Source organism: Cetorhinus maximus, chromosome 2, assembly GCF_964194155.1.
Source record: "Cetorhinus maximus chromosome 2, sCetMax3.hap1.1, whole genome shotgun sequence".
Taxonomy (NCBI): domain Eukaryota; kingdom Metazoa; phylum Chordata; class Chondrichthyes; order Lamniformes; family Cetorhinidae; genus Cetorhinus; species Cetorhinus maximus.
Genome location: NC_135880.1, coordinates 157,404,961 through 157,430,281, shown reverse-complemented (window position 1 = coordinate 157,430,281; position 25,321 = coordinate 157,404,961). Strand labels below are relative to the sequence as shown.

Genomic DNA, 25,321 nt, shown 5'->3' with positions numbered 1-25,321 from the left:
GCTTGGGAACATCAGGAAAGGATGATCACTGCTCTCCTCAGATTGCAAGGCACAAAGGAGGAGTCTGTCCATCTTCAGTCTGAGGAGCATGCCAAAGCACCGAGGTCAACACTGGTAGGATGGCAGCTTCCTTGGAGATCTTGGTCCAGGACATCAGTACTGCACTGCTGCATGGGCTGAACCCCATCACTGACGCCATAGTTGGTCTCCAACGGTGTCAATGCAGGAGGAGCGTAACAGCTCGATCCCACTCCAGCTTCCCCTTCTCCTCAAGCAGTCACCCAGGGGCCCTCGGGCACCATATGGAAGAGAATCAGCAGGCACATATGCTGGGGCTATCCACCCAGGTGACTCCGGGTGTGTCCGGCCCAACCAAAGGCCCTCTTCCCATGACCCCGTCACCTCTAGCTCCACAGGCCGAGGAGGGTGCCAGTGCCACATAGCAGGACCCCGAAAGCAGGCCGGGGCCCAGCCTGGATCTGGGTATTAATCACTTGTACATAATGTTCACTATTGTAAATAAACTCCCAAGAGTGTCTCCTTGCCTATGGCTCCTTGTTATGATGAGCAGTGTTCATGTCACTCAGATGTGAAACCTTGGTTCCTGCACAAGATAAGGGCAGGTTTCTCAGTCCAGGGCCCCTTCCCTGTGCAGTGTGTAACCTTCAGACCAAAGAGATGGTCTGGCTTCATATACCCTGGACACATTAATGATCCCTCACCTCGATGGTGCTTGTCATTGCTACCAGAATGTCGTGGGGAGGCATCACAGAGTTCCGTCATTCTCTCTGTGTGCTCAGGGCTGTGTCCCTGATCATAAAGTGCAAACGAGCTGCCCTCAGCCAGACGGGAGTCAGACATTCACAGAGGACATCTATGGAGTGTCCTCACTGCATGTTGTCATCATCATCCTAGAATCTAGCAACTATTACGGCCGTCGCTGAGTCTCCATGACATGAGGCTGAGCACTCAGAGTACGTGCCTTGCCATCATCCACACAGAATGGTCACAGATGTAAGGTGAGGATGTCAGGACTGTCCTCACTGCATCTTATTATCATCCTCCATGAATCTTGTGGCTATGAGGGCCTCCAGAGTGCTCCTGCCTCACCTGGTCTGTGCGATAGCCTCATTACCAGCACCCTCACTTTCGAGGACCTGATCACCGTCATCCCCTTCGGCATCCTCCTCATCGAAGGTGACGTGCAGCTCTTCCATCTCCTCCTCAACTAGGTTTTGCCCCGCCCCCATTGGCATGCAGCAAGTGATGATGTGCAGCACCCTCAGTGGAACGTATTTCAGTGCTCCACCACACCTGCAAAGGCACTGGAACCTCATTTTCAAAATGCCTATCATTTGCTCCACCAAAGTCTGGGTCGCGGCATGAGCCTCGTTACACCATCGCTCTGCTGCAGTCTGAGGCCGCTGCACGGGCGTCAACAGCCACGTCCTCTGTGGGTAGCCCTTGTCCCTGAGGGTCCAACCCTGCAGCCTCTCTGAACCTTGGAAGATGTCAGGGTCTGAGACCTGCTAAGGGTGTAGGAGTCATGGATACTCCCTGAGAATCATACGCAGACCTGCAGGATGCGTCTGTGGTGGTCACACACCAGCTGAACATTCAGCGAGTGGAAATCCTTACAGTTGACGTGGTTGATTTCTTGTTGCCACGGAGATCTAAGTGCCACATGAGTGCAGCTGATCACACCCTGCACCTGTGGAAAACCTGAGATCTGCGCAAATCCCAGCGCTCTTGCATCCTGTTCTGTACCTTTGCGAAGATGGTGTCTGTGATTTCCTGGATGCACTTGTGTGTGGAGGCTTGTGAGATCCTGCACAGGTCACCTCTGGAGCCTTGAAAGGAGCCACTAGCATAAAAATGGAGCGCTGCAGTCACTTACCCAGCCACTGGCAGTGGATGCCCTCCGTGTCCCAGTGATGCCAAATCCTTCAGCAAGTGGCATATGTGTCTGACCAGTGCCCTAGACATGCACAGTCTTCAGCAACACTGATTCTTAGTCATCTGTAGGAATGACAAGCACTATCTGTAGACCCTGGTTCTAGCTAGGCACCTAAGAGCAACAGCTCCCTGGATCTTCGGCCCCGTGCGCAGCAGGCCCTGCCGCCCTTTCATCTGAGGGAGATGCTCCTCCCTCTGCCGAGCGTCACCTCCACATTATTATTATTCTCCTTCTCCTTCTCCTACTCCTACTCCTTCTTCTCCTTCTTCTTCCTCCTCCTCCTACGGTGCATACCACTAAATCACCAGGCTCCATGATGTTCTGCTCCTGCAGGACCAAAGAGAGGGACACATGGGTTGGCAAATGTGACCTAAGAGTCTCTCTTGGTTAAGTCTATAAGTCCCTTCACGCATACAGGAGAGTGCCAGATACCACTTGGATGGCCAGTGTGTAGTGTGCTCATTGGCTGACCGAAACCCACCCCGCCCACCCCACCTCCACCCTACTCCACCTGACTGATTGGTGGCAGTTTTGGCCACTGGACTGCATGCTGTGCTCTCAGCTCAGACACAGGCATTCCCCTAAGCCGCACTGCAAGGCTGCACTGTTAGCTTGAACCATGTGGGATACTGGTCCAAACCTTAATAAAGACATTGCAAGGGGCTCTGAGCACCTCCACCAGTGACTGTACCATGGCCAACTTTAGCACATCTTGCCCTGTTGGCCAATTACTCGGCTGCGCCCAAAAAAGCACAGTAATTTGCAGTCTGCGCCCGAAGGGGAGTGAGGTTCTGGAGCATTTGGTGGGACTTCTATTTTTGTGTTGCTTGAATGGCCATAAAATCTTCAGAGGCCCGATTCCAAGCATGTCAATGGAACTGTAGCTGAACGGCCTCAGCTGTGGAAGAATGCTCACTTCTGACAAGCCTTTCCAAGTGGTGGCCACTTCTCTCAAGTCACTTTCCCTCACCTCCCAGCAACATCCCCCCCCCCCCCCTCCCCCAACCCCCTGGCATGTGCTTGTGTATTTCTTTCAGTCTGTGCGGCCTTGCCCCCCAACCCCCAGCCTGACCCACACTGGAGACCTTGCCTGGCACCACACTGTAAGCCAGCCAGGCAAAAGCGAACTGCCTGTGCGCCCTCCTCCCCCACAAATGGGCAGTGCCTCTTCCTTGATGTTCTATGGGCGATGCTCACAAGTGTTGTACAAGGTTGTGTTCACTACTCACCTTCGAGCTCAGCTCGCCAGGGGCATGCCTTCTGAAGGCAGTCGTGAAGCATATCATTCTGAAGTCTGTGGGCAGTAAAGTTGATATGGGGGGATGATTCCAGCGAGTATTGCTTATAATTAGATGCTAAGGTATTGAAATTACATTCCCGATATGCAGTGGTGGGAATCATGGCCCGCCATTGATGGGTAGAGCGGACAATCGCAAACTGGTTTCACAACGGTGTAAAACCGATTTTTGGCCTTCTCACCATATCGCCCAGCATAAAGCCCAATGCCAACAAGGCCAGAATATTCCAGCCATAGTCTAAAAGTTAGAGCCAGGTCTTTCATGAGTGAAATTAAGAAGCAGTTCTACACGTAAAGGCTGGTAGATGTTTGTAACTCTCTTCCACAACTAAAAAATGCTGCAGATAAATGGTAAATTGTAAATCTGAGATCGATAGATTTTGGTTCCTTCAAGGTATGAAAGGATATGGGGTGAAGGTGCGTAAATAGAGTTAGGTCACTGTTCAGCCATGCTGTCAATGAATAGGGGAATAGGCTCAAGAGATTAAATAGCATACTCAAATACCAGGTCTCTTGTGCTATGAATTGTTTGTGGTCTGTCTTTTAGGTTATAATGATCCTTCAGGAAGGTATGATCCAACAGTTCGCAGTTTGCATAATCTGGCACATTTATTTCTGAACGGCACTGGCGGACAAACCCACTTGTCCCCAAATGACCCTATCTTTGTTTTATTGCACACATTTACTGATGCGATATTTGATGAGTGGTTGAAGAGGAGTAAGGCAGGTAATGTAACACAATCTAATTTCAATTACTGTTGCTGTACTTTATTAAATCTTTCTGTGCAAATTTCAAGTAGGTCTTAGATCTAATTATGAGCATATATTTCAACATATACCTGATATCCATGGAATTGCAATGTTAACATTTTGTGATAGTTTGTATGCTGGTCAGCAGTTTTTTTACATTCATTTATAAGATGTGAGCAACACTGGCAAGGTCAGCATTTATTGCCCATCCCTAATTACCTTTGAGAAAGTGGTGGTGAGCCGCCTTCTTGAACTGATGCAGCCCACATGGTGTAAGCACACCTATAGTACTGTTAAGGAGGGTGTTCCAGGATTTTGACTCAGCAACAGCGACAGAATGATGATACAGTTCCAGGTCAGGTTGATCTATCCATATAATCTATCCTTGTGACTGAAGTTTCTCATCCCTGGAACCATTCTCGTAAATCTTTTGTGCGCCCTCTCCAATGTCTTCACATCCCTCAGTATCCCTGGATACATCAGGTCCAGTCCTGCTGACTTATGAACTTTACGTACAGCCAGCCTTTCTAGTATCTCCTTTCTTATCAATTTTTAGCCCATGCAGCATCTCAACTACCTCCTCTTTCACTACAAGGTAGCTTCTTCCTTGGTAAAGACAGATGCAAAGTACTCCTTTAGCACCTCATCCATACCCTCTGCCTCTATGTGTAAATCCCCTTTTTGGTCCCTAAATGGCCCTGCTCCTCCTTTTACCACCCTTTTGTTGCTTCCATGCCTACAGAAGACTTGGATTTCCATATTATGTTAGCTGCCACTCTCTCCTCATACTTTCTCTTTGCTGCACTTATTACTTTTTTTGACTTCTCTTCTGTACTTTCTATATTCAGCCTAGTTCTCATTTACGTTATCAATATGACATCTGTTATATGCACAATTTTTCTGATTCATCTTACTTCATCCAGAGAGTTCTGGCTTTATTTGTCCCAGCTTTCCCCCTCGTGCAAATCTACCTCAATTTACCTGAGCTATCTCCTCTCTAAGTTACAGTTGCAGTTTTGCCTGCCAATCTTTTATTCCATTACCAGAGCCAGATGTGTTCTCACCCCATTTAAATTGTATCCCTCCCCCACCCCCTGCTGGTTAATTACTTTTACTCTGGATTGCTCTCTGTTCTTTTTCATAGTAAACCGTACTATGATCACTGTCCCCTAAATTCACCACCACCCTCCCCCCGCAACAACACTTGACCCACTTGCCCCACCTCATTCATCAGAATTAGGTCCAACAATGCATCCTTCCTCATTGGACTTGAAGCATATTACTGTAGAGAATTCTCCCAAACACATCCCAGAAACTCTTTTCTGTCTCTACCCGTTACACTATTACTATTCCAATCTATATTAGGATAATTGAAACCTCCATTATAACTACTCTAGTTTTTGCACCTCTCTGTAATTTTCTTGCAAATTTGTCCCTCTATGTCTTTCCTAATAGTTGATATCCTATAGAATACACCTGGTAGTGTAATGACACCTCTATTGTTTCTTAGCTTTAAGCAAATAGATTTTGTCCTTGACCCTCTGGGACATTCTGTTTCTCTAGCACTGTAATGATATCCTTAATCAACACTGCCACCCACATTACTTTCTTCCTTTCCCTATCTTTCATGAACACCTTGTGGCCAGAAATATTTACTACCCAGTCTTGTCCTTTTTGGAGCCAGTTCTCAGTTTCACATCATATTCCCATGTGGCTACCTGCACCTGAAACTTACCAACCTTATTAAACACACTGTGCGTTTGCATTCATGTATAATAAACCAAGTTGAGGTCTCATTGCATTTCCTTTCACTGACCCCACCTTGTTCCTTATTATTAGTTACTCTTGCTCTCTGTCTCTCCTAATTTTTTTGTGCACCTTGATTTTCCTCTCTAGTGTTTCCTCCTTATTCTCATCCACCTGCCAGATGTTTAAACCTTCTCCACTAGCACGAGCAAGGACATTGGTCCCAACTCTGTTAAGATGGAATCCATCTAACCTGTACAGGTTCCATCTCCCCCAAAACCCAACCTAGTGTCCCAGAAATCTAAAGCCCTCCTTCCTGTGCTATCCCTCCAGCCTTGGATTCATCTGTTCTATCCTTCTATTTCCTATACGTTGTAAGGGCTCGTAGCCTTTGCTATATCCAGTGCCTTGAGCTGTTTCTTGTTGTCACATCAAATGGATAGAATTAGCTGAAGACTGGCATCTGTGATGCTAAGGACCCCAGGAAGAGGCTAAGATGTGTCATCAACTCAGCCCTTCTTGCTGAAGATGGTTGCAAAAGCTTCAACCTTGTCTTTTCATTGAGGTTTTGGACTCCACCATCACTGAGGATGGGAATATTTTTGAAACCTCTTCCTTAAGTTGGTTACAGTCATAGGGGCATTACAGCACAGCAGGAAGCCATTTGGACCATCACGTCTATGCCAGGTCTCTCTAGAGCAATGCAGTCAGTCCCATTGCCCCGCTCTATCCCTGTAGCCCAACAAGTTTATTTCCTTCAATTGCCCATCCAATTTCCTTTTGAAATCATTTTTCAGCTCTGCTTCCACCAATCCTGTGCAGCAATTTCTAGGTCATTACCACTTGCTGTGTTCTTCCTCACATCCCCCCCATATCTCTTTCCCAAAACCATAAATTGTTGACTCCTAGCCCTTGTAATGTCAGCTAATGGGAAAGGGTTTTCTTTATCCAAACTTGTCATACTCTTGTACATCTCTATAAAATTTCCCCTCAACCTCCTTTGCCCCAAGGAGAATAATTCCAGCTTTTCCAATGTAACCTTGTGTTAAGTTTCCTCATCCTTTGATCCATTCTAGTAAACCTCATCCTCACCCTCAAGGACCTTAAAGTGTGATGACCAGAACTGTATGCAACACTCTACTTGTAGCCTAACTAGAGATTTATAATTGTCTACCACCATTCATAAATGTGTCAGGACTGCAGAGCTTTGATGTGATCCATTGGTTGTGGGATCACTTAGATCTGTCTATAGCATGCTGTTCCCTCTGTTTATCAAGCATGTAGTCCTGTGTTGCTTCACTGGGTTGGCATCATTTGTTATAGGTGCCCTTAGTGCTGTTCCTGGCATGCTCTCCTACACTCCTCATTGAACCAAAGTTGCTCCCCTAACTTGCTGGTAATGGTAGAGTGAGGGATATGCCGGACCATGACATTTTACATTGTGATTGAATACAATTCTGCTGCTGCTGATGGTTACAGCATCTCATGGATACCCTGTGAGATTGCCCATCTGCAATTCTGTCCCATGGTGATAGTGCCACACAATATGATGGAGGGTGTCCTCAGTATGCAGACTGGTTCATTTTCATGCCTTGCTTAACCAGAAAACAACAGCCTTTCCTTCAGTCATGCCCTGTTTTCCTCCGCTCAAGCATTCTGCATGTCATTTTATTTATTTTCCTCTGGTTACATTGTGTTTTCCTTCTCTTTGTCCAGTTCCTTTTTAAATGTTGTTCCTCTATAATAATCTTCCATTTAATCATTGCCCTGGGGAATGACCACTGCCCCCCCCCCCCCCGCCCCCCCAAGCTTTTGTTTAGTGTTGTTTAGCGCAATGCATGGACATACTCCTCTCTGAAAAGGACAGGGCTCTGTGTGTGAATATATGCAGCTTCTAACACTTGTAAGTGAGCCAAACTGGGTTCATTCCCTTGGGCAATGTCTTGAACAATCAGTCGATCTGTCTGGTTTGAATTGAAACAAAAGCTTGACAGTTAACTGCTCCCTGGTGCATTCTCCATGGCAACACCTCTACCAATCAGAATCTGCTTGCCGACCAATCAGCATTCTCTGCTCATGCAGCATAAATTGTTGTTCCCTTTACAATTGGTATTCTTGTGACTCTGTCCTGGTGACTGCAAGAGGAAAAGCTTTGACAGCATGTCTCTTTTTTTTCAGCAATATTCAAATCTTCCATTAATGAGGAAGAGTTCACACCCCAAAACATCTTGTTCCTTTCTTCACTTTTTGGGTGTTTGCAAAAACTTTTTGTTTGAATTCCAGCATCTGTACTATTTAGTTATTTTTTGGTAATATAATAAAATTGTGCTGTCCACTCTACCTAGTTTATGCCACCCTGTTGATAAAAATCGCTTCTATTCCTCCTCGTTTTTTTTCCAGATTTATCTGTCTTTCCGTTTGAAAATGCTCCCATAGGACATAATCGAGAGTACAGTATGGTACCTTTTTGGCCTCCTGTTACCAATGCAGAAATGTTTGTGACAGCAGCTGAAAATCTTGGCTACACTTATGATGTTCAATGGCCAAGTAAGTTCACTATGCAACTATCAAAGGATCTACTTACTAAGGATAAACAATCTTGAGCATGTTTTTTTTTTAAATGTCTAATTTGTGCAGCTTTTATCCAGGCCTAAGCTAATTTTAAAAAAAGGAACTGAAGGTACGTTGCCTTTGCCTGGATAAGCACACTTGAAGATTTTGTCTCTTAAAAGCCACTATTCACTTCACAGTTCCAACACTTAACAGTTTAATGCCTCTATATTAGTTTGCTGTAGAAACAAAAAATGTACCAAAGCCACAATACAACTAATATAGGTTCATGGAATTCCATAATTGGTACCACTGTTTTAAGATGACCACCAGATCAGTGCACAGAAAATGGGGATAATGAGGAACCATGCTCCTTATTCAAAGACAAAGCGTATTTACAGTACATGTCCAGAATTACTTTTCTAATCCATTTTCTGTATGTAGTTGCTTTCAGTTAGTCATCAGCCTTTTATTCACATCAGCTGTACTGCATATCATTTCTAATGACCAGGCAACTTGTTCCCATCCCCAACTAATTGTGCAAATGTTCAACATTGATTCTGACTACTAAACATTCTTGTTTTGTTTGTTTGTTTGGAAAACGACTACTTTTTTACTCCCCAGTGTCAATTTTGTAAGATTTTTATCTTCAAGGTTGATGACCAGTGTTGAACAGACCTGTATTAAACAGTTTCTATTCTCAGTAAAAAGCTTTTGAATTCCAGACTAAGCATTACTTTTCTGTGAGACACCCATCAGAGCTTGTTAAATGATCAAAACTACCAGCTGATGTAACTTTTAGTATATATTTTAGCATGTCAAATTACAATACCGGGAGAGAGAGGAGGAGAGAGATTGTGCATCATCATGGATATGTATACATCCTGCTGAATATCTGTTCAATTTGGACTGGATGAAATATTTTTAACTTTACCTTTACCTATCCTCTACAGATCAGCCACTCTCGTTGTTGGAGATAATAGCGGTGGGGATTGTGGCTGCTCTAGTGTTGGTTGCTATTGTTTTCACTGTCTCTGCATTAGCATTACGCAACAAAAGAAGACGACTCGCTGCAAGTGAGCTGAATCAACCTCTCTTACAGACTCCATATCAACAGTACTCAGATTATGATGGATCAACAGTACCCCAAAGAGCCCCACCTTCTGCTATCTGACGTTTTTTGTGCTTTCATACCGTACCGATCTGTTTCAAGAAAAAAGACTGACATCCTGTAACTGTGTTCAGTTCAAAGATCAATGTGAAGTAAACTGTAGAACTTCTAAACTCCAGGCCTGCTGTAGCAATAGATGAACTAAGCCACCTACAATGAAAATGGTTGCTTATGGCTTATTAATGGTAGTTAGGGCTTTCAGTGGGGTTTAAAATTTAGACGTATTGGTGATATTTTGTAGACCACAAAGTTAACTGTTCTGCTAAACTGTATCTTCAAAAAATTGTAACTTCAATAAACTTGTATTAATAATCTCATGGTGACCAGTGCTGTTGTGTAATCATCATGCAAAACAACACTTGGAAACAGGGCAAGTTACTAGGTCAAACAAGTCTTTAACTCCTTCAGAGATAGTCACACCTCATTGCCTTCTCACTATAAGCATTGATTCCCTTCCCTTCCGTCCAGAAATCCAGATAAATTGTCTGCTTCCCTATCATTGTACAGTAACCTCTTCCACAACATAATTCCCTTTTAGGTATGAATGCTCCATGTGACTCCCTTCTTAGTTCTGCTTTTCATCAGCTTTACCTTTATAACTGAATTTCAGAACGTAAGTTTCAGGTAACCTAAAAGACAACCATTTTTTTTTTCTAAATCAGCCCAGTTTTCTTAGCATTTTTTGTTTTGGCCAGGATTTTCTGCTCCCTCCTGTGACAGGCATCATGGGAGGTCGAAGTGGAAAATATCACCAAAAGCCAAAAAATCGGTTTTACGTTGTCATAAAACTAGTTTGCAATTGTGTGCTGTAGCCTACAATAGCGGGCTGCATTGCCCAATGTGGCACGTCAGCATGTCATTTCAATATATTTGCATCACATTATAAGGACAGCTCGCAGGAATCATACCCCCAAGTTGGATCATCAGGGCATTAGAATGACGCATTTCACAACAGTATATAAGCGATCTGCACTTCGCTCATGGCTTGAGGTTCGTTCGCCTACCTTGCATCGAGCAGCACTTGCACCAGGCTTTGCAGGCAGCACCACATTACTTTCAGGGGGGTTGTTACAGGCAAGTCTCTACCTACCAGGCAATCAGAGTAAGGTAGGGGTGTCTTTTAATGGGCTGCAAGGTTAGGGATCCATTGGGGAAGGAGGGAAACTGGTCTGAGGCATAGGAAAGGGCTGCAGGGTAAGGTCTCCACAGGGGGTGGGGGGTAAGAGTTGGGAAGGTTGCACTAAGACACATGACCGGGGAGGGGGCAGGGAGGTTAGTGTCCTCAGTGTCAGGATGGGGAGAGAGTATGTTACAGAATGACATAAGCCACTTGGGTCCAGGATGGGAGGATCGCTGAGTGAAGAAATACTTCAGTTTACATGTTGAGCTTGTAAAGACTATCCTTGTCCCAGTGCAGGGAGGCGGTGGGCATGTCAGTCCAGTCTCAGTCATGTCCAACATGTTGTGCACAGGGCATTGTCGTAACATCATGCACCTCAGTCCGTAGGTCTCTGGCATTATACTGGGCCATAGATGGCACACTCGGTCAGGGGGGGGCATCGTCAAGCGACAGATGGGGAAAAGATTTAGGGGTATCCAAAGATGTTGGTGGGATATATGTTTAACTGTGCAAATGGCCTCAAGATGGAGAAGGGAGAGGTCCACACAAGGCATAGGCACATTCACCTCAAAATGTTCAGGGGCTAACAAATAGATATACATGACAATCAAAATGGGATCAAGGGATACAGAGGGATGATTGAGGGGTCTTGGAGGAAGGGAAACCTGAACATTAAGCTCCTCCGGGATAATGGAAGGGGTTTCCATACTCTCACAGGCAGGGTCCAAGCTGGTCTGGCAGTGAAAACTCAGCACCACCATCTTCAATCCTGCAGTGATGGCACTACAGAATTAAAATGAAGAGGTGCTCGTGAGGGCTCTGCGGATGGATTGGAGGGCAGGTACATGCACTGGGGAGCCGATTAAAGGGGCATCCAACTGAACTGTGCATTCTGAAATGAGGAGAGAGGCACAGCTGAGATATGTTCGGAGCCTTTCAATGACAATGCAGGGAATCAGGAAAGTGAAGCAACGATGCGCATTCATGTGAGACTAATCCCGCAAAGTGGCATTAATTAATCTCCTTGTATTAACCCAGCACAGCAAAGAAATTTCCTGGAGCGATAATGAACTCCAGAGCAATTGGGTGACTCGACAAGCTTCAGAGACATGTTAAAAGCAAGGCACTGGCAGGTTCACAAAACAGCAGCCTCAGGACCCCCTCAAATAATTTAATGTTCAAACCGAACATTTTCCCTCATGCTTAGTCCAAAGAGCGTAGTGCTCGAGTGCAGTGAATGAGGACTCCGGCATCTGGACTGAAAGCAAACCAGTGCCTGGCCAAAGCAATCTCATAGCAGTCAGTCATGTAAAGGGTGGGGTGGTGGGGAAGGAGCACCTTGAAACACACCCTGCACTGTCCAGGAATTCAGGGTGAATAGTTGCTGATACTGGGACAAAACCATTGAACCCACATTCACTGACAAGTCATTAATATATAGGGCCTTTGCAGGCTGATGCTGACTCATGTCTGTTTCTCATTGATACTGCAGAGAGGAGACCATCAGGAAGATGGAGCCTGGATTTATTGCTGCTGCATCATCGCATATAGGCAGGGAAGGAGACGATTGTAATGGAGGCACCTGGCTCATAAAGGGAGGAACAAAACCCTGAAGACCAAGGTGCAGCAGGGCCTCCTCCGATGTAGAGGATGAGGCTCACAGAAACATTGTGTGTAAGTGACTCACAAGATTAAGGGCGTACAGAACTCGCATGTCTTATCTGCAGATGAGTGAGAGACAGTGTCGCCAACTCTTCCGCATGTCCAGGGATCTGGTGACTCACATTTGCCACTTTCCCCAGGAATTGGCGCCACAGGGACAGGGAGGGCATCCATTGCCAGTGGCTTGGAAAGTAACGGCCGCTCTGAATGTCTACACCAGCGGCTCCTTCAAGGACTCCAATGGGGACCTCTGTGGGATCTCTCAGGCGTCCATGCACGAATATATACATGAGGCAATAGACGCCCATTTTGCCAAGGCCCACAATTACATCAACTTTGACAGAGATCAAGCAAGCTGGGATGCCAGAGCACTGGGCTTTGCTGAGATTTCCGGATTCCCACAGGAGCAGGGTGCCATCGACTGCACTCATGTGGCTATAAAAGCTCCCTGGCAATAGGCACTGCAATGCATAAAACAGAAAGGCTACCGCTCGCTCAATGTATAATTGGTCTGTGACCACAAGAAACTTAACATGCAGGTTTGCGCCAGATACCCAGGAAGTGTCCATGGCTCATACATTTTGAGTAGGTTGCAAATCTTGGATATCTTCGAGGGACCACACAGAACCCAGGGCTGGCTCCTCGGTGACAAAGAGTACCTGCAAAGGATGTCGCTGATGGTGTCCTTGCAGTGGCCATAGAAATCTTCAGAGAGAAGGTACAACAAAGCTCATGCCACTACCCGAATATTGGTAGAGCACACCATATAAATCTTAAAGATGTGATTCCGATGCCTGGACAGATCTGGTGGACCACTCCAGTTACACACTCCCCAGAGGGTCTCATGGATCATCTTAACTTGCTGTGCGCCGTACAACCTGGCACTACAAAGCGGGGAGGGTGTGCCAGATACCAACATGGAGGAATTGCATGTCTCTTCCAATGAGGAGGATATCAAAGGGGCTCAGGGTGTTGAGTTGAGGAAGCCAAGACCGCGGGGGAAGATGCTGTGGCACAGGCCGGATGAGGCAGGCATGCACTTGAAGCCCTCATAGCTGCCAGATTCCACGAGGAGGATGATGAGTTGCAGTGAGTACCCACATGGACAAGTGTCCTCCATCATGGACCAACATTAACACCAGTATTGCTAATTCCCTCATTTCAACCATGCACTTCAATCTGAGATTGAATAGTTACATATCAGGCTCACATTGTCCTGATCCTTTGAATGATGATGAAACCTCAGGAGCATGTGTCCTTGCTGAGATGAGGTGCTAATTGGAGGAGGGAGTCCCGGCATCAGACATCAGTAGGTGCTGCCTCTGCAAACGTCTCTCCAGCATCCCAGTTGCAACGGCAGCCTACAAGAGTCAGAAGCTATTTCACTATCCTCAGTGGGCTTGTAGCTGTATGTCTTCAATGTGACAAAGCTCTTCAAGGAGATCTATCTTCAGCAATGGCACGACACATTCTGTGTATCCTCGATGGTGAAACCGTTAGGTGACACTTGGGCAAGTCAGCCAAGGATGTTCTGCAAGTGTGCATCTATTCAGAGACGATTCAATCCCCAGTGTCAGCTTCTTCTCTATCACATTAACATCCAGAACTCTCAGTTAGGGATGCTGGCCTGTTTTTATCCTCACCTTACTATCCATGTGGACCAGCTGAGGGTGACGACATTCAACCGCTTACGTGTCAGAAATTAAAATGCTTCCTCTTTAAGCCACACATTGTGCCCTCATAGCCAGCCCTGGCCCTCGTGAACTCCAAAATGCCCAGACACCATGAGGCCCTCAAGGTCATGAGTCATTGCTAATAAAGAGCAGACTTCATCTTCAGTGCATCCTTGACCCTATCCCATCGCTCCCTTCAACATTATCTAAAGCTACAGTGTGCGCTTCCAGAGCATGCTCAAAGGCTCTGTTGACTGCTAAATATCACTGTTTACAATTAGCATCACAGGTCTCGGCAAGTGCTCAGGTGATGGGATGCACAGCGCTGTATCCCCAACCTTGTGTCAACAGCCCAGTGCCTGCAATCCAGACAATTACAGGTTGAGAAATGTTCAAGGTTGTAGGTTCCAGCGCCAGGGCAATAATGTGGCTGAGAGGGGCAGAGCTTCAGCACCTCGAGGTAGCAAGGTGCTCCCACTTATTGGTGAGTCTGGCAGATGTACACTCGGAAAGTTGGAAATGCGGTTGGTAGGCAGGGGCTCTGAGTATGGGCTCATAGCATGAAAACCCTGCCGAGAAACAGGGAGCACATGGAGTTATGCGATACATGACCCTTCTCTATGTCACCTTGCACACTACACCTTTACCTTTGAAGGATGCAGGCAAGTAAGGAGAATATCTCTGCCTCAATCTTACACAGCCAAGAATAAACATGACATGGCCCTGCAAAATATGTGAACGAGGTTCCTTCCACAAACACACTGATATCGGGAATGATGTGCAAAAGGGGCACTACACAGCACACCATATAGACGTGAGACCCATGATAGCGCCATCTGCGATAAGTGGGAGGGAGGGAGGGACCATGGTATCACACCTGATTGACAGCAACACAGTTCATCGTAAAATGGAGGCATATACAAGAGGAGATGTGAAAAGGGTACGATTCTATTTACATTTGTGTACATTATATACATGTTGTGAACACCCGAGCCACTGCTGTGCTCCTAAATCTTATTAACTTTCCTAACCTTACCGCTATGCCTGGGTACTTCCCCGACATCCACAGTGGAGGTGGAGGCAGCCTGCTGACTGCTGTGCCATGTTGTCTGTGATGACCTTGGTGGGCACCCTCTGCAGGGTGAAAATCTGGGGGGGCCCTGGCCAGCTTTAGGGGTCCTGCTGTGGGGCAAGTGCACCCTCCTCGGCCTGTGGAGCTGGAGGTGATGGGGTCACAGGAAGAGTGGATTGGGATCAGCTGGACAGTCCCAGAGTCACCTGGGTGAATGGCCTCTGTTGCTGGTCCTCCTCCCTATGGGCGCCCAAGGGCCCCTGGCTGACTCCTTGAGGAGAAGGGGCAGCTGGAGTGAGATCTAGGTGCCCCCCACCCCACCCTCGCATGGCCACTGATCGAAGCCACCAATGGCTATGATGATGGAGCACTGCCCCTGCAGCAGTGCAGGGCCGATGTGCTGGACCAAGGTCTCCATGGCGTCTGCCATCCTGCCAGTGTGACCTTGGAGAATTAGCATGTCGGCGCTATCGCCTGAGACTGAACGCGAATGGGCTCCTCCATCACCTGTTGCAATCTGAGGAGTGCAGCTGACATCCCTTCCCGATATTTCCGTGATTGTCACTGCATCTCTGGCAACTGATTTAGGGCCAAGTCCGGAGACTCGTCAACTGACTAGGACTCCACAGATTCCTGGCCTCCAACAATCCTCCGAGTGCCGGTGACCTCGGATGTCCCTGCCTCTGCCTGTCAGATTGTGTGCTGTGTTCACCAGATTGTGACCCCCAAGGCTGCTTTAGAACTCGGTCCCACTGAGGCATGTGTCTCTGTGATGCTGGAGGGTGTGGGTGAGCGCTGTAATGGGTCTTCTATTGTGATTTCCCTCTGGAGGTATTGTTGGAGCTGAAGCAGAGGGCCTGGCTTGTGGAGGCCCTTTGGCGCTTTCCAGAGGTGCCTATGAAAGAAAGAAGAGGTAATTAATGCAGGGAAGGTGACTCTAAAACCGGACAATGCACTCATATTATGATTCTCTGAGGGTTGAGCTGATGCATGGCTCTCACTTGGGTGTGTGCCGCCAACCTCACCATTGCACAGCCCACGCCCTCTCTAGCCAGCTTGATGGCTCGATTCTCGTAGGGAGTGAGGGCCTTGATTTTGGCCACTCCACCTCCTTTCATTGTGTGTGAGCTTGTCCTCCATAAAGACAGATGGATGGTGTGAGCAGGACATATGCCAGGGCGGTGATAAGGATGCCTGGCATGTGTGGGTGGTGAGTGCAACCATACATGGGATGCCAACGTGAACTGCAGAGGGTATGAGGTCAGATGGCTATGTGAAGGTGTGTGTGAGAGGGAGTGGTGATGTACCTTGATCTGGCAGCATGTGAGATACCAGTGAATGCCTGATGAGCTGGGTGAGTGTGTGAGTCAAGAGTGATGAACTGATTGACTTACCCTGGCATCATGGATGAAACCATTCACCCCCTTTCTGTATTGGGTGGCTGACCTCTTCTGTGCTGTGTTGGCACTGACCACCACTGACACCGCCTCCCAAGACAGAGTGGTGAGATTGGTGGACCTCCTCCAACCATCACGGGGGTAGAGGTTATCCCAGGGGGCCTCGACGGTGTCCAGCAGGTGTTCCAGGGAAGCATTACTGAATTAAAGCACAGCTGTCTTGTCCCCCTTTGAGGCCATCTCTCTCTCTCTCCTGCGGCAGTCCTGGGCTGCAGGCATTGAAAAAGCTGTACACGGGTGCTGTTTAAATATGGTGCCCGGAGTGAGGGGTCGATGATGGCGGGGCAGGCGAATCAGAGGCTGCCCGTCCGTGATCTGGCATATTTCCCATGCACACATAATTAACGAGGCAGGAAGTGGACGATATGGTGTGAAAACCCACCCATTGTGGCCTGTGTGTAAAACACTGTTTTTCACACTCATTGCCACCCTTAGTGGATGGAGGGGAAAATCCTGCCCTTAGTTTAAATGCCTAATGCATCAAATCACCTCAGCTCAAGTCTTTACCTTTTCAAGGGAAATTACCTAGTTACAATGATTTTACTATATTCTGTATTCCAAAGGGCTTTTGATCAACTCTTTATTTTGTGTTTTCTTTTTCCAATGAGCCTACATTGATCATAATCTTTTGTTGCCTGAAATGTTCACCCTTCATTTCCAATTTTCTATCCAGCGCTACTGGTTTCCCTAGAATCCAATGATTTTACTTTAAGGCCAATATTAATGATTAGCTAGCCAAAGCTTTCTGAGAGCATAAATCATCACTAATACCTTACTGCTTATTCGATTTAGGATTATGTTTTGGATGATAACTTTTTTTATATTCAGCACCAACCATCCCAATTACTACTGCAGCAGTGGAACGTGCTGTGCTCTCCAGGACTTTCAGTTGGGTGGGGTGCCTCAGAAAAGGGTGCACATGACGGATGGCTTACTCCCTGGAGACTCCTCCCCACACCCCACAAACGTCCACAGCAGTTTCATGGCAAGAAAGCCCTTGGTGTAACTACCAGTATCATGTCCCCACAGGCTTCCCAGGGCCATTAAAATGGCTTAAGTTCAAGTGAATACTAGAAAACAAGTGGGCAGGTTTGCCACTAGATGGTGGAATTGGCTAAGAAACTGGTTACTGCCACACGAGCAGAAGCTGAATTTGAACGCGGTTTTATTATTAAGGAGGTAGTTACATTCATTTTAACTTTGCACACAGTTTAGTACAAAAATACTCCAGCTGCAACGGCGCTAAATGACTAATGAAGCAAATCAAGTATCATTTTTATAAAAAGGAGAGGTTCAAAAGAGTTTTAATTTTAAATTCCAATTCAGTAAAAGGACTAAAAGGGTTCTTCTTTCTGCCAGCCGTAAGAATAAAATAATTCTGGGTCGTCTAAAGCTGGATGCAACACAACTTGAGGGCTCATCGCAAGGACTGTTGTTGTTCCATAAAGTGCTCTATCTCCTCCCTTTACAACATCCAGAATGCATGATACTCTCATTTCATCACCAGAATTCCTTGGATCCTGATCCATCCCTTGGCCAAACATTCCTGTTTGTCCTTGTGTAGCCATCACTATTTTCCAGGGTATTCTGAAGATTTAAAGGTGGGCTAGAAAGATTTGAAACATCACAACTGTATCGGTGTATCAGTAAACAAACAAATGATATCTATGCAGATAATCCTTGCTCTCTTAATTTGGCCTAAGAGAAACTATACTTTCCTTCTGGACTGTACTTCTGAATTTAAGAGCTTGCTTGTGCTGACAGAAGATTGATCCAAACCAGAGGCTTATAAAGTTGCCAAGACTGAGGATTGGGAGCATTTTCGAATTCAGCAAAGGAGGACCAAGAAACTGATTTAAAAAATGGAGGATAGAATTTGAATGTAATCTAGCGAGAAACATAAAAACCAACTGTAAAAGGTATGCAAAGAGGAAAAGATTAGCAAAGACAAATGTGGGTCCATTGAAGGCAGAGAAAGAAGAATTTATAGTGAGGAATAGGGAAATGGCAAGAAGCTAAGTAATTACTTTGTGTCTGTCTTCACGGAGGAAGATACAAGAAATCCCCCAGAAATAATAATGAACCAAGGAACTGGTGAGAATGAGGAACTGAAGGAAATTGGCATTCGTAAAAAAGTAGCATTGGAGAAATTAAAGGGACTGACAGTTGATAAATCCCTGGGACCCCATGATCTACATCCTGGAGTGTTGAAAGGGGTTGCTATAGAGATAGTGGATGCACTGGTGGTCATTTTGCAAGATTCTATAGATTCGCGAAAGGTACCTCCAGATTGGGAGGTAGCAAACGTAACCCCACTGTTTAAGAAGGAAGGGAGAGAGAAAATGAGCAACTACAGACCTGGTAGCCTGATGTCAGTAGTAGGGAAAATGCTAGAATTTACTATAAATGATGCGGTAACTGAACAATTAGAAAATAAATCTGATTGAGCAGGGTCAACATGGATTTATGAAAGGGAAATCATGTTTAACAAACCTGTTGGAGTTTTTTGAGGGTGTTACTAGCAGTATAGATAAGGGAGGACTAGTGGATGTGGTGTATTTGGGTAAAAGGCTTTTGATAAGGTCCCACATGTGAGGTTAGTAAACAAGATTAGAGCACATGGCATGGGGGTAATATTCTGGCATGGATTGACGATTGCTTAATGGACAGAAAACAGGGAGTAGGAATAAATAGGTCATTCTCAGGTTGGCAGACTGTGACAAGTGGTATACCACAAGAATCAATACTTGGACCCCAGCGGTTCACAATCTATATCAATAACTTGGATATGTGGACTAAATGTAATATTTCCAAGTTTGTGGATGACACAAAACTAGATGAAAGAGGCTTTAAGGAGATTTGGACAGGCTTAGTGAGCAGGCAAGAACATGGCAGAGGGAATATAATGTGAGGATGTCCACTTTTGTAGAAGGAATGGAGGTGCAGAGTACTTCGTAAAAGGTGAGGGATTGGAAGTGTCGATGTCCAAAGGGACCTGGACGTCCTTGTTCAGAAGTCACTGAAAGCTAACATGTAGGTGCAGCAAGCAATTAGGAAGGCAAATGGTATGTTGGCCTTCATCACAAGAGGATTTGAGTACAGGAGTAAAGATGTCTTGCTTCAATTGTATAGAATCTTGGTGAGACCACACCTGGAATACAGTTTTGGTCTCCTTACTTAAGAAAGGATATACTTGCCATAGAGAGTGTGCAGCTATGGCTCACCAGACTCATTCCTGGGATGACAGGACTGTCTTATGAGGGGAGATTGAGGAGACTAGGTCTGTATTCTCTAGAGTTTAGAAGAATAAGAGGTGATCTCATTGAAGCTTACAAAATTCTTGCAGGGCATGACAGGGTGGAAGCAGTAAGGGTGTTTCTCCAAGGCTGGGGAATCTAGAACCACAGGACACAGTCTCATAATAAGGGCCAAGCTACTTAGACTGAGATAAGCAGGAATTTCTTCAATCAGAGGATGATGAACCTTTGGAATTCTCTACCCCTGAGGCTGTGCAATCTCAGTCATTGAGTATGTATAAGAGATTGATACATTTCTAGATACTAAGGACATCAAGGGATATAAGGATAGTGCGGGAAAATAGCATTGAGCTAGATGATCAGCCATGATCTAGTTGAATGGTGGAACAGACTCAAGGGCTGAATGGCCTACTGATGCTTCCAAGTTCCTATGTTTCCTATGTTAACCAACATGAGAAAGGAGACATTTTACCTATTCAGAAAAAAAAATTAAGTGGCATTTTCTCATGCACATAGGATTTCTGGTGATATGTAGGATCTCCATACTAGGAACAAAGGGCTAAATTTTACTGGGTTTGGAGTGTACTGCTTTGTTTTTTAAATGGCGAGCGGGCTGCCTGTTTTATGAGGAATGGGAAGGCGGTGGGCGAGCCACCCTTTATATTTCATGTGCCCACCGCCAAAACCACGCCTGTCAGGGAACTGTAAAATCCAGCCTGTACTAATACGAGTAGGGCCTTTAGTCCTTCAAGTCTGTTCCACTGTTCCCATTCAAAGAGATCTGCAACCTAACTCTGTTTGCCCCATGTCCCTTATTATCTTTGATTAACAAAAATCTCCCAATCTCAGATTTAAAAATATCAATTCCTCTAGCATTGTCTAGCTGTTTGTGGAAGAGATTTTCAACCTTCTAACGCCCTGTGTATGTAGAAATGTTTTCTGAATTCACTCCTGAATGATTTGGCTGTGCTTTTTTTGACTATGCCCTCTAGTCTTACACTCTCCAACCAAAAGGAATAGTTTCTCTCAATCCATTCCACCTGTTCCCCTTAATATCTGGAAAATGTTGATCAAGTCACCCCTTATTCTTCTAAATTATGGGGAAGACAACCCTAGTCATATTCATAATTTAACCCTTGCAATCCAGGTATCGTTCTAATAAATGTACGCTGCACTTTTTCCAAAGCTAATGCATCCTCCCAAGGTCCGGTGCCCAGAAATGCTCACAATACTCCAGGTGTGCTCTTACCTGGACTTTGTAGAGCTAAAGGCTGATTTCGGCCCCTTTCTATTATGGTTCATTAGATATAAAGGCCAGCATTCCATTGGCCTTTTTGATTATGTTCTGTACTTGTATTTTAATGAAGGCCAAAAATTTTTTTGGAAACTGCGGTCCCACCCGCCCCTGCTTAAATGTAGGGAGTGAGCCCACCTCCACGGGGCCGGGAAGTCACACCCCGATTTTACGGCTGTTGGCTTTAATTGGCTCAGGTCATGGCTTCCATCCCCATCTGAGAGGATGCCCCGCCTCTGAGAGTTACCAGCCAATCAGATGGTCAGCAGTTCCCCAGTTTCAGCAGCACCACCTGTAGCATTGGCCACTGTTGGGACTGCAGTTAGTCCCTCATGAGGAGCAGCATGGAGGCTGGACTGCAAAGTAAGAGAGGCGGCTTCACCAGGGCCAGCCAGCCAAACCCCATCAAGAGGACTGTGGGGGCCACGAGTGAAAGGGCAGCAGGGGAGGAACAAGTGTGGGCGGTGATCACTATTGGGGGTCCTCTGTTGGGCACAAGGGTTGAAATATAAGGGCCTCCAACCCAGCCCACACCCAGACCACCAGGGTTTACCTGGTGACCTCCCCACATGGCACAGGACCTCCCGCCACTGGTAAAATACCAGCGGTGGAAGGAGAAGGGAAAAGGCCCTTAGGTAGCCATTAATTGACCACTTAAGTTTCTTGTTTCCCAACACCCACCTTGTGAAAATGGGTAGATGACTGGCACCTCACCCCCTGATGACCCCTCTAGACGTCACCAGAGGGCCCTTCCACCTGACTGTCTACTCCCATGGGGTTGGTGGGGGGAGGCGGGGGGGTGTGGGGGGGGGGCGGGGGTTGGTTTGCGGGGGTGGCATCAAATTCCAGGTGACCTATTATCTTGATCTCCAAGTCCTTTTGGACCTCCATTTCTAGCTTTTACTTATGTAGGAAGTACCCTATTCTATTGTTTTTATCCTAAGTGGATGACTTCATATTTGCCTACATTGAAATCCATTTGCCAGTTTCCCCCACTCACTTATCCTACCAATATCTCTTTGTAATTTTATGCTTCCATCTACAGTGTTTACAATGCTACCTATATTTATGATATCAGCAAATTTGGATATGTGGCTTTCTGTGCCATCACCTCAGTTGTTAATAAATGGGGTGAATATTTGAGGCCCATCACAGGTCCTTGCAGAACACCACTGGCAGGATATCCTGCCAATTACTGTATCTGCCCATTTTTCCCACTCTCTGCACCTGCCACTCAGCCAATTTGCTAAGCAGGTCAATAATCCATGGACTTCAACTTTAGCTAACAGTCCTTTATGGGGGGCTTAGCCTTCTGGAATTCTATTTAAATAACACCCATAAAAATTCCCTTCTGCACTACATTAGCTGCCTCTTCAAAAAATCAGTTGAGGATTGCTAGACATGACCCGCCTTATACAAACCCATGCTGGCTCCCCTAGTTCTGCTGAAAGGTCATCTTGACCTAAAATGTTAACTCTGTTTCCCTCTCCACAGATGCCGCCTGACCTGTCAAAAAATTTGTGGTCCTATCACTAAACCTTGGGGAACACCACTGGCTATCACCTTTCAGACTGATTAACAATCACCACTTACCACAACTCACTGTTTTCTGTCAAGTCAAATTTCATCTAAGCTGGCATTGGTTCTCCTATTTCATGAGCCTTAATTTTGTTAACCAGCCTTTTATGTAGTACCTTGTCAAATGTTTTCTTCAAAGCCATAAAGACAACATCTACCACATTCCCTTCATCAACCTTCTCTGTTACTTCATAAAAAAATCAACTCTCTCTGCCTGTCCTCCTGGAACATACAATCCAGGTAACTCCCAGATGCTCTACAGCGACTGCAACTGCCCCTCAAGCTTGGAAAGTCTGAGCTCAATGTTAAGCAGCTGGGGACACATGAAGAGTCCTGAAGTTCCTGCATGGAGCAGGAATTGCAAGCAATAGTTGCCCATTCATTATCTAAAAATCTCTATTTCCTCTTTTATAACTGAGTTAACACCTTCTTCAAACTGTTAATTCTAATTAACACCTTTAGACCTCCTCTGTGCTTAGACTGTATTCTTAATTCACTTACTATCTTATTTACCCCAATTGAAATTTTCAATTTCCTGCCCCTAGTTTAAACGAATGCCCTGGTTTAGAGAAAGAAAAGAAGAGATAAAAAATGAAATACTCACCGACCGATCAACTCATCCGTTTTCATGTGATGTCACACTGGGATTTTTTCTTTTCTTTTTGAATGTGTCTGATCCATTCCAAAACCCCCAGCTCGTTCTCCCCTCGTCAGTCTAACTCAGCTCTCGCTCTCCCTGCTGCTCTTAGATATGATCTGCCACCACTCTTTATCCTCCCACAGGTCTTTCTCCACTTTTGCTCTCACTTCAGACCTTGGGCCAGATCTGCCGCTGCTCTTTATTTATTATTGTTCCATTATTCATTTACGAGATGTGGACATCGCTGGCTAGGCCAGTATTTATTGCCCATCCCTAATTGTCCTTGAGAAGGTGGTGGTGAGCCTGCCTTCTTGAACCGCTGCAGTCCCTGTGGTTTAGGTACACCCACAGTGCTGTTAGGGAGGGAGTTCCAGGATTTTGACCAAGTGACAGTGAAGGAACGACGATATATTTTCAAGTCAGGGTGGTGAGTGGCTTGGAGGGGAACTTCCAGGCAGTGGTGTTCCCATGTGTCTGCTGCCCTTGTTCTTCTAGATGATAGCGGCTGTGGGTTTGGAAGGTGCTGTCTAAGGTGCCTTGGTGAGCTCCTGCAGTGCATCTTATAGATAGTACACACTGCTGCTACTGTGCATCAGTGGTGCAGGGAGTGAATGTTTGTGGATGGAGTGCCAATCAAGCAGGCTGCTTTGTCCAAGTTTCTTGAGTGTTGTGGGAGCTGCACTCTTCCAGGCAAGTGGAGTGTATTCCATCACACTCCTAACTTGTGCCTTGTAGATGGTGGACAGGCTTTGGGGAGACAGGAGGTGAATTACTCGCTACAGAATTCCTAGCCTCTGACCTGCTCTTGTAGCCACAGTATTTATATGGCTAGTCCAGTTCAGTTTCTGGTCAATGGTAACCCCCAAGATGTTGATAGTGGAGAATTTGGCCACAGTAATGCCATTGAATGTCAGGGGACAATAGCTAGATTCTCCCTTGTTGGAGATGCTCATTATCTGGCACTTGTGAATGTTGCTTGCCACTTGTCAGACCAAGCCTGGATATTGTCCAGGTCTTGCTGCAGTTGGACATGGACTGCTTCAGTATCTGAGGAATCACGAATGGTGCTGAACATTGTGCAATCATCAGCGAACATCCCCACTTCTGACCTTATGATGGAAGGAAGGTCATTGATGAAGCAACTGAAGATGGTTAGGCTTAGGACATTACCCTGAGGAACTCCTGCAGTGATGTACTGGAACTGAGATGATTGACTTCCAACAACCACAGCTATCTTCCTTTGTGCTGGGTATGACTCAAACCGGGGGAATGGTTTCCCCCTGCTTCCCATTGACTCCAGTTTTGCTGGTGCTCCTTGATGCCGCACTCGGTCAAATGCTGCCTTGATGGATTGGATTTGTCCTGCTTTTTGTATACAGGACATACCCGGACAATTTTCCACATTTCCAGGTAGATGTCTGTGTTGTAGCTGTACTGGAACAGCTTGGCTAGGAGTGCGGTAAGTTCTGGAGCTCAAGTCTTAAGTACTATTTTACTAAGTGGTATCAAAGGAACCACCGAGTGAAGAAACCTTTGAAAGCAGCTCAAGAAATTTTGGTGGTAAAATGGGGCACTCTGGAGAGAGGTAACAATGACCAAGCCTAGTGTGCAGTCCCTGCCCTTATCCTACCCATTTCACTGCTTTGAGGGCCTGCAGAGAGGCCAGCAGTGCGAGTTATGGAAACGCCATTTTCTCCATTACTGAGCAGTTCATGAAAAAGAGACAAAGTTCCAAGTTAGTTCCTTTCTTTATGCAGCAAGTGTAATACCAGAAATATTCTTCTGAGGCATTTTGACTCCATTATTAAAGCCATTGATACCTTTTTAAATCTGCCACAGAACCCCGTTATTGAGCAGGCAGTTCAGCACGGGATGCGGCCTCAACCCTGAGCGATGAACTGAGATAAAATTTGTGGCGAATCTGAGGCTTCACATGACTCCATATATTGGTTAGGCCCATGGGCAGCTGCCCCACCCATACAGAAACCCGCCAAACAAACTGATAGTGTGGGAAATTCCAAGCCGGCAGCCATTTTGAAATGCTTGCATTGTGGTGCAAAAACCCAGAATAGATGCCAAGACTGCCCAGCAGGAGGC

General features: G+C 46.0%; 1 protein-coding gene across 1 annotated transcript in view; it reads left to right on the top strand.

The window, feature by feature from the left end:
* Positions 1–9,785, top strand: part of tyrp1a (tyrosinase-related protein 1a) — a 33,131-nt gene extending 23,346 nt beyond the window's left edge. Inside the window, exons 4-6 of the mRNA XM_078570548.1 lie at positions 3,802–3,981; positions 8,151–8,297; positions 9,254–9,785. Of these exons, the coding sequence (XP_078426674.1) occupies positions 3,802–3,981; positions 8,151–8,297; positions 9,254–9,474 (548 nt within the window). The 3' untranslated portion in view covers positions 9,475–9,785. The remainder of the gene's footprint in view (positions 1–3,801; positions 3,982–8,150; positions 8,298–9,253) is intronic.
* The last annotated feature ends 15,536 nt before the right edge of the window (positions 9,786–25,321 follow it).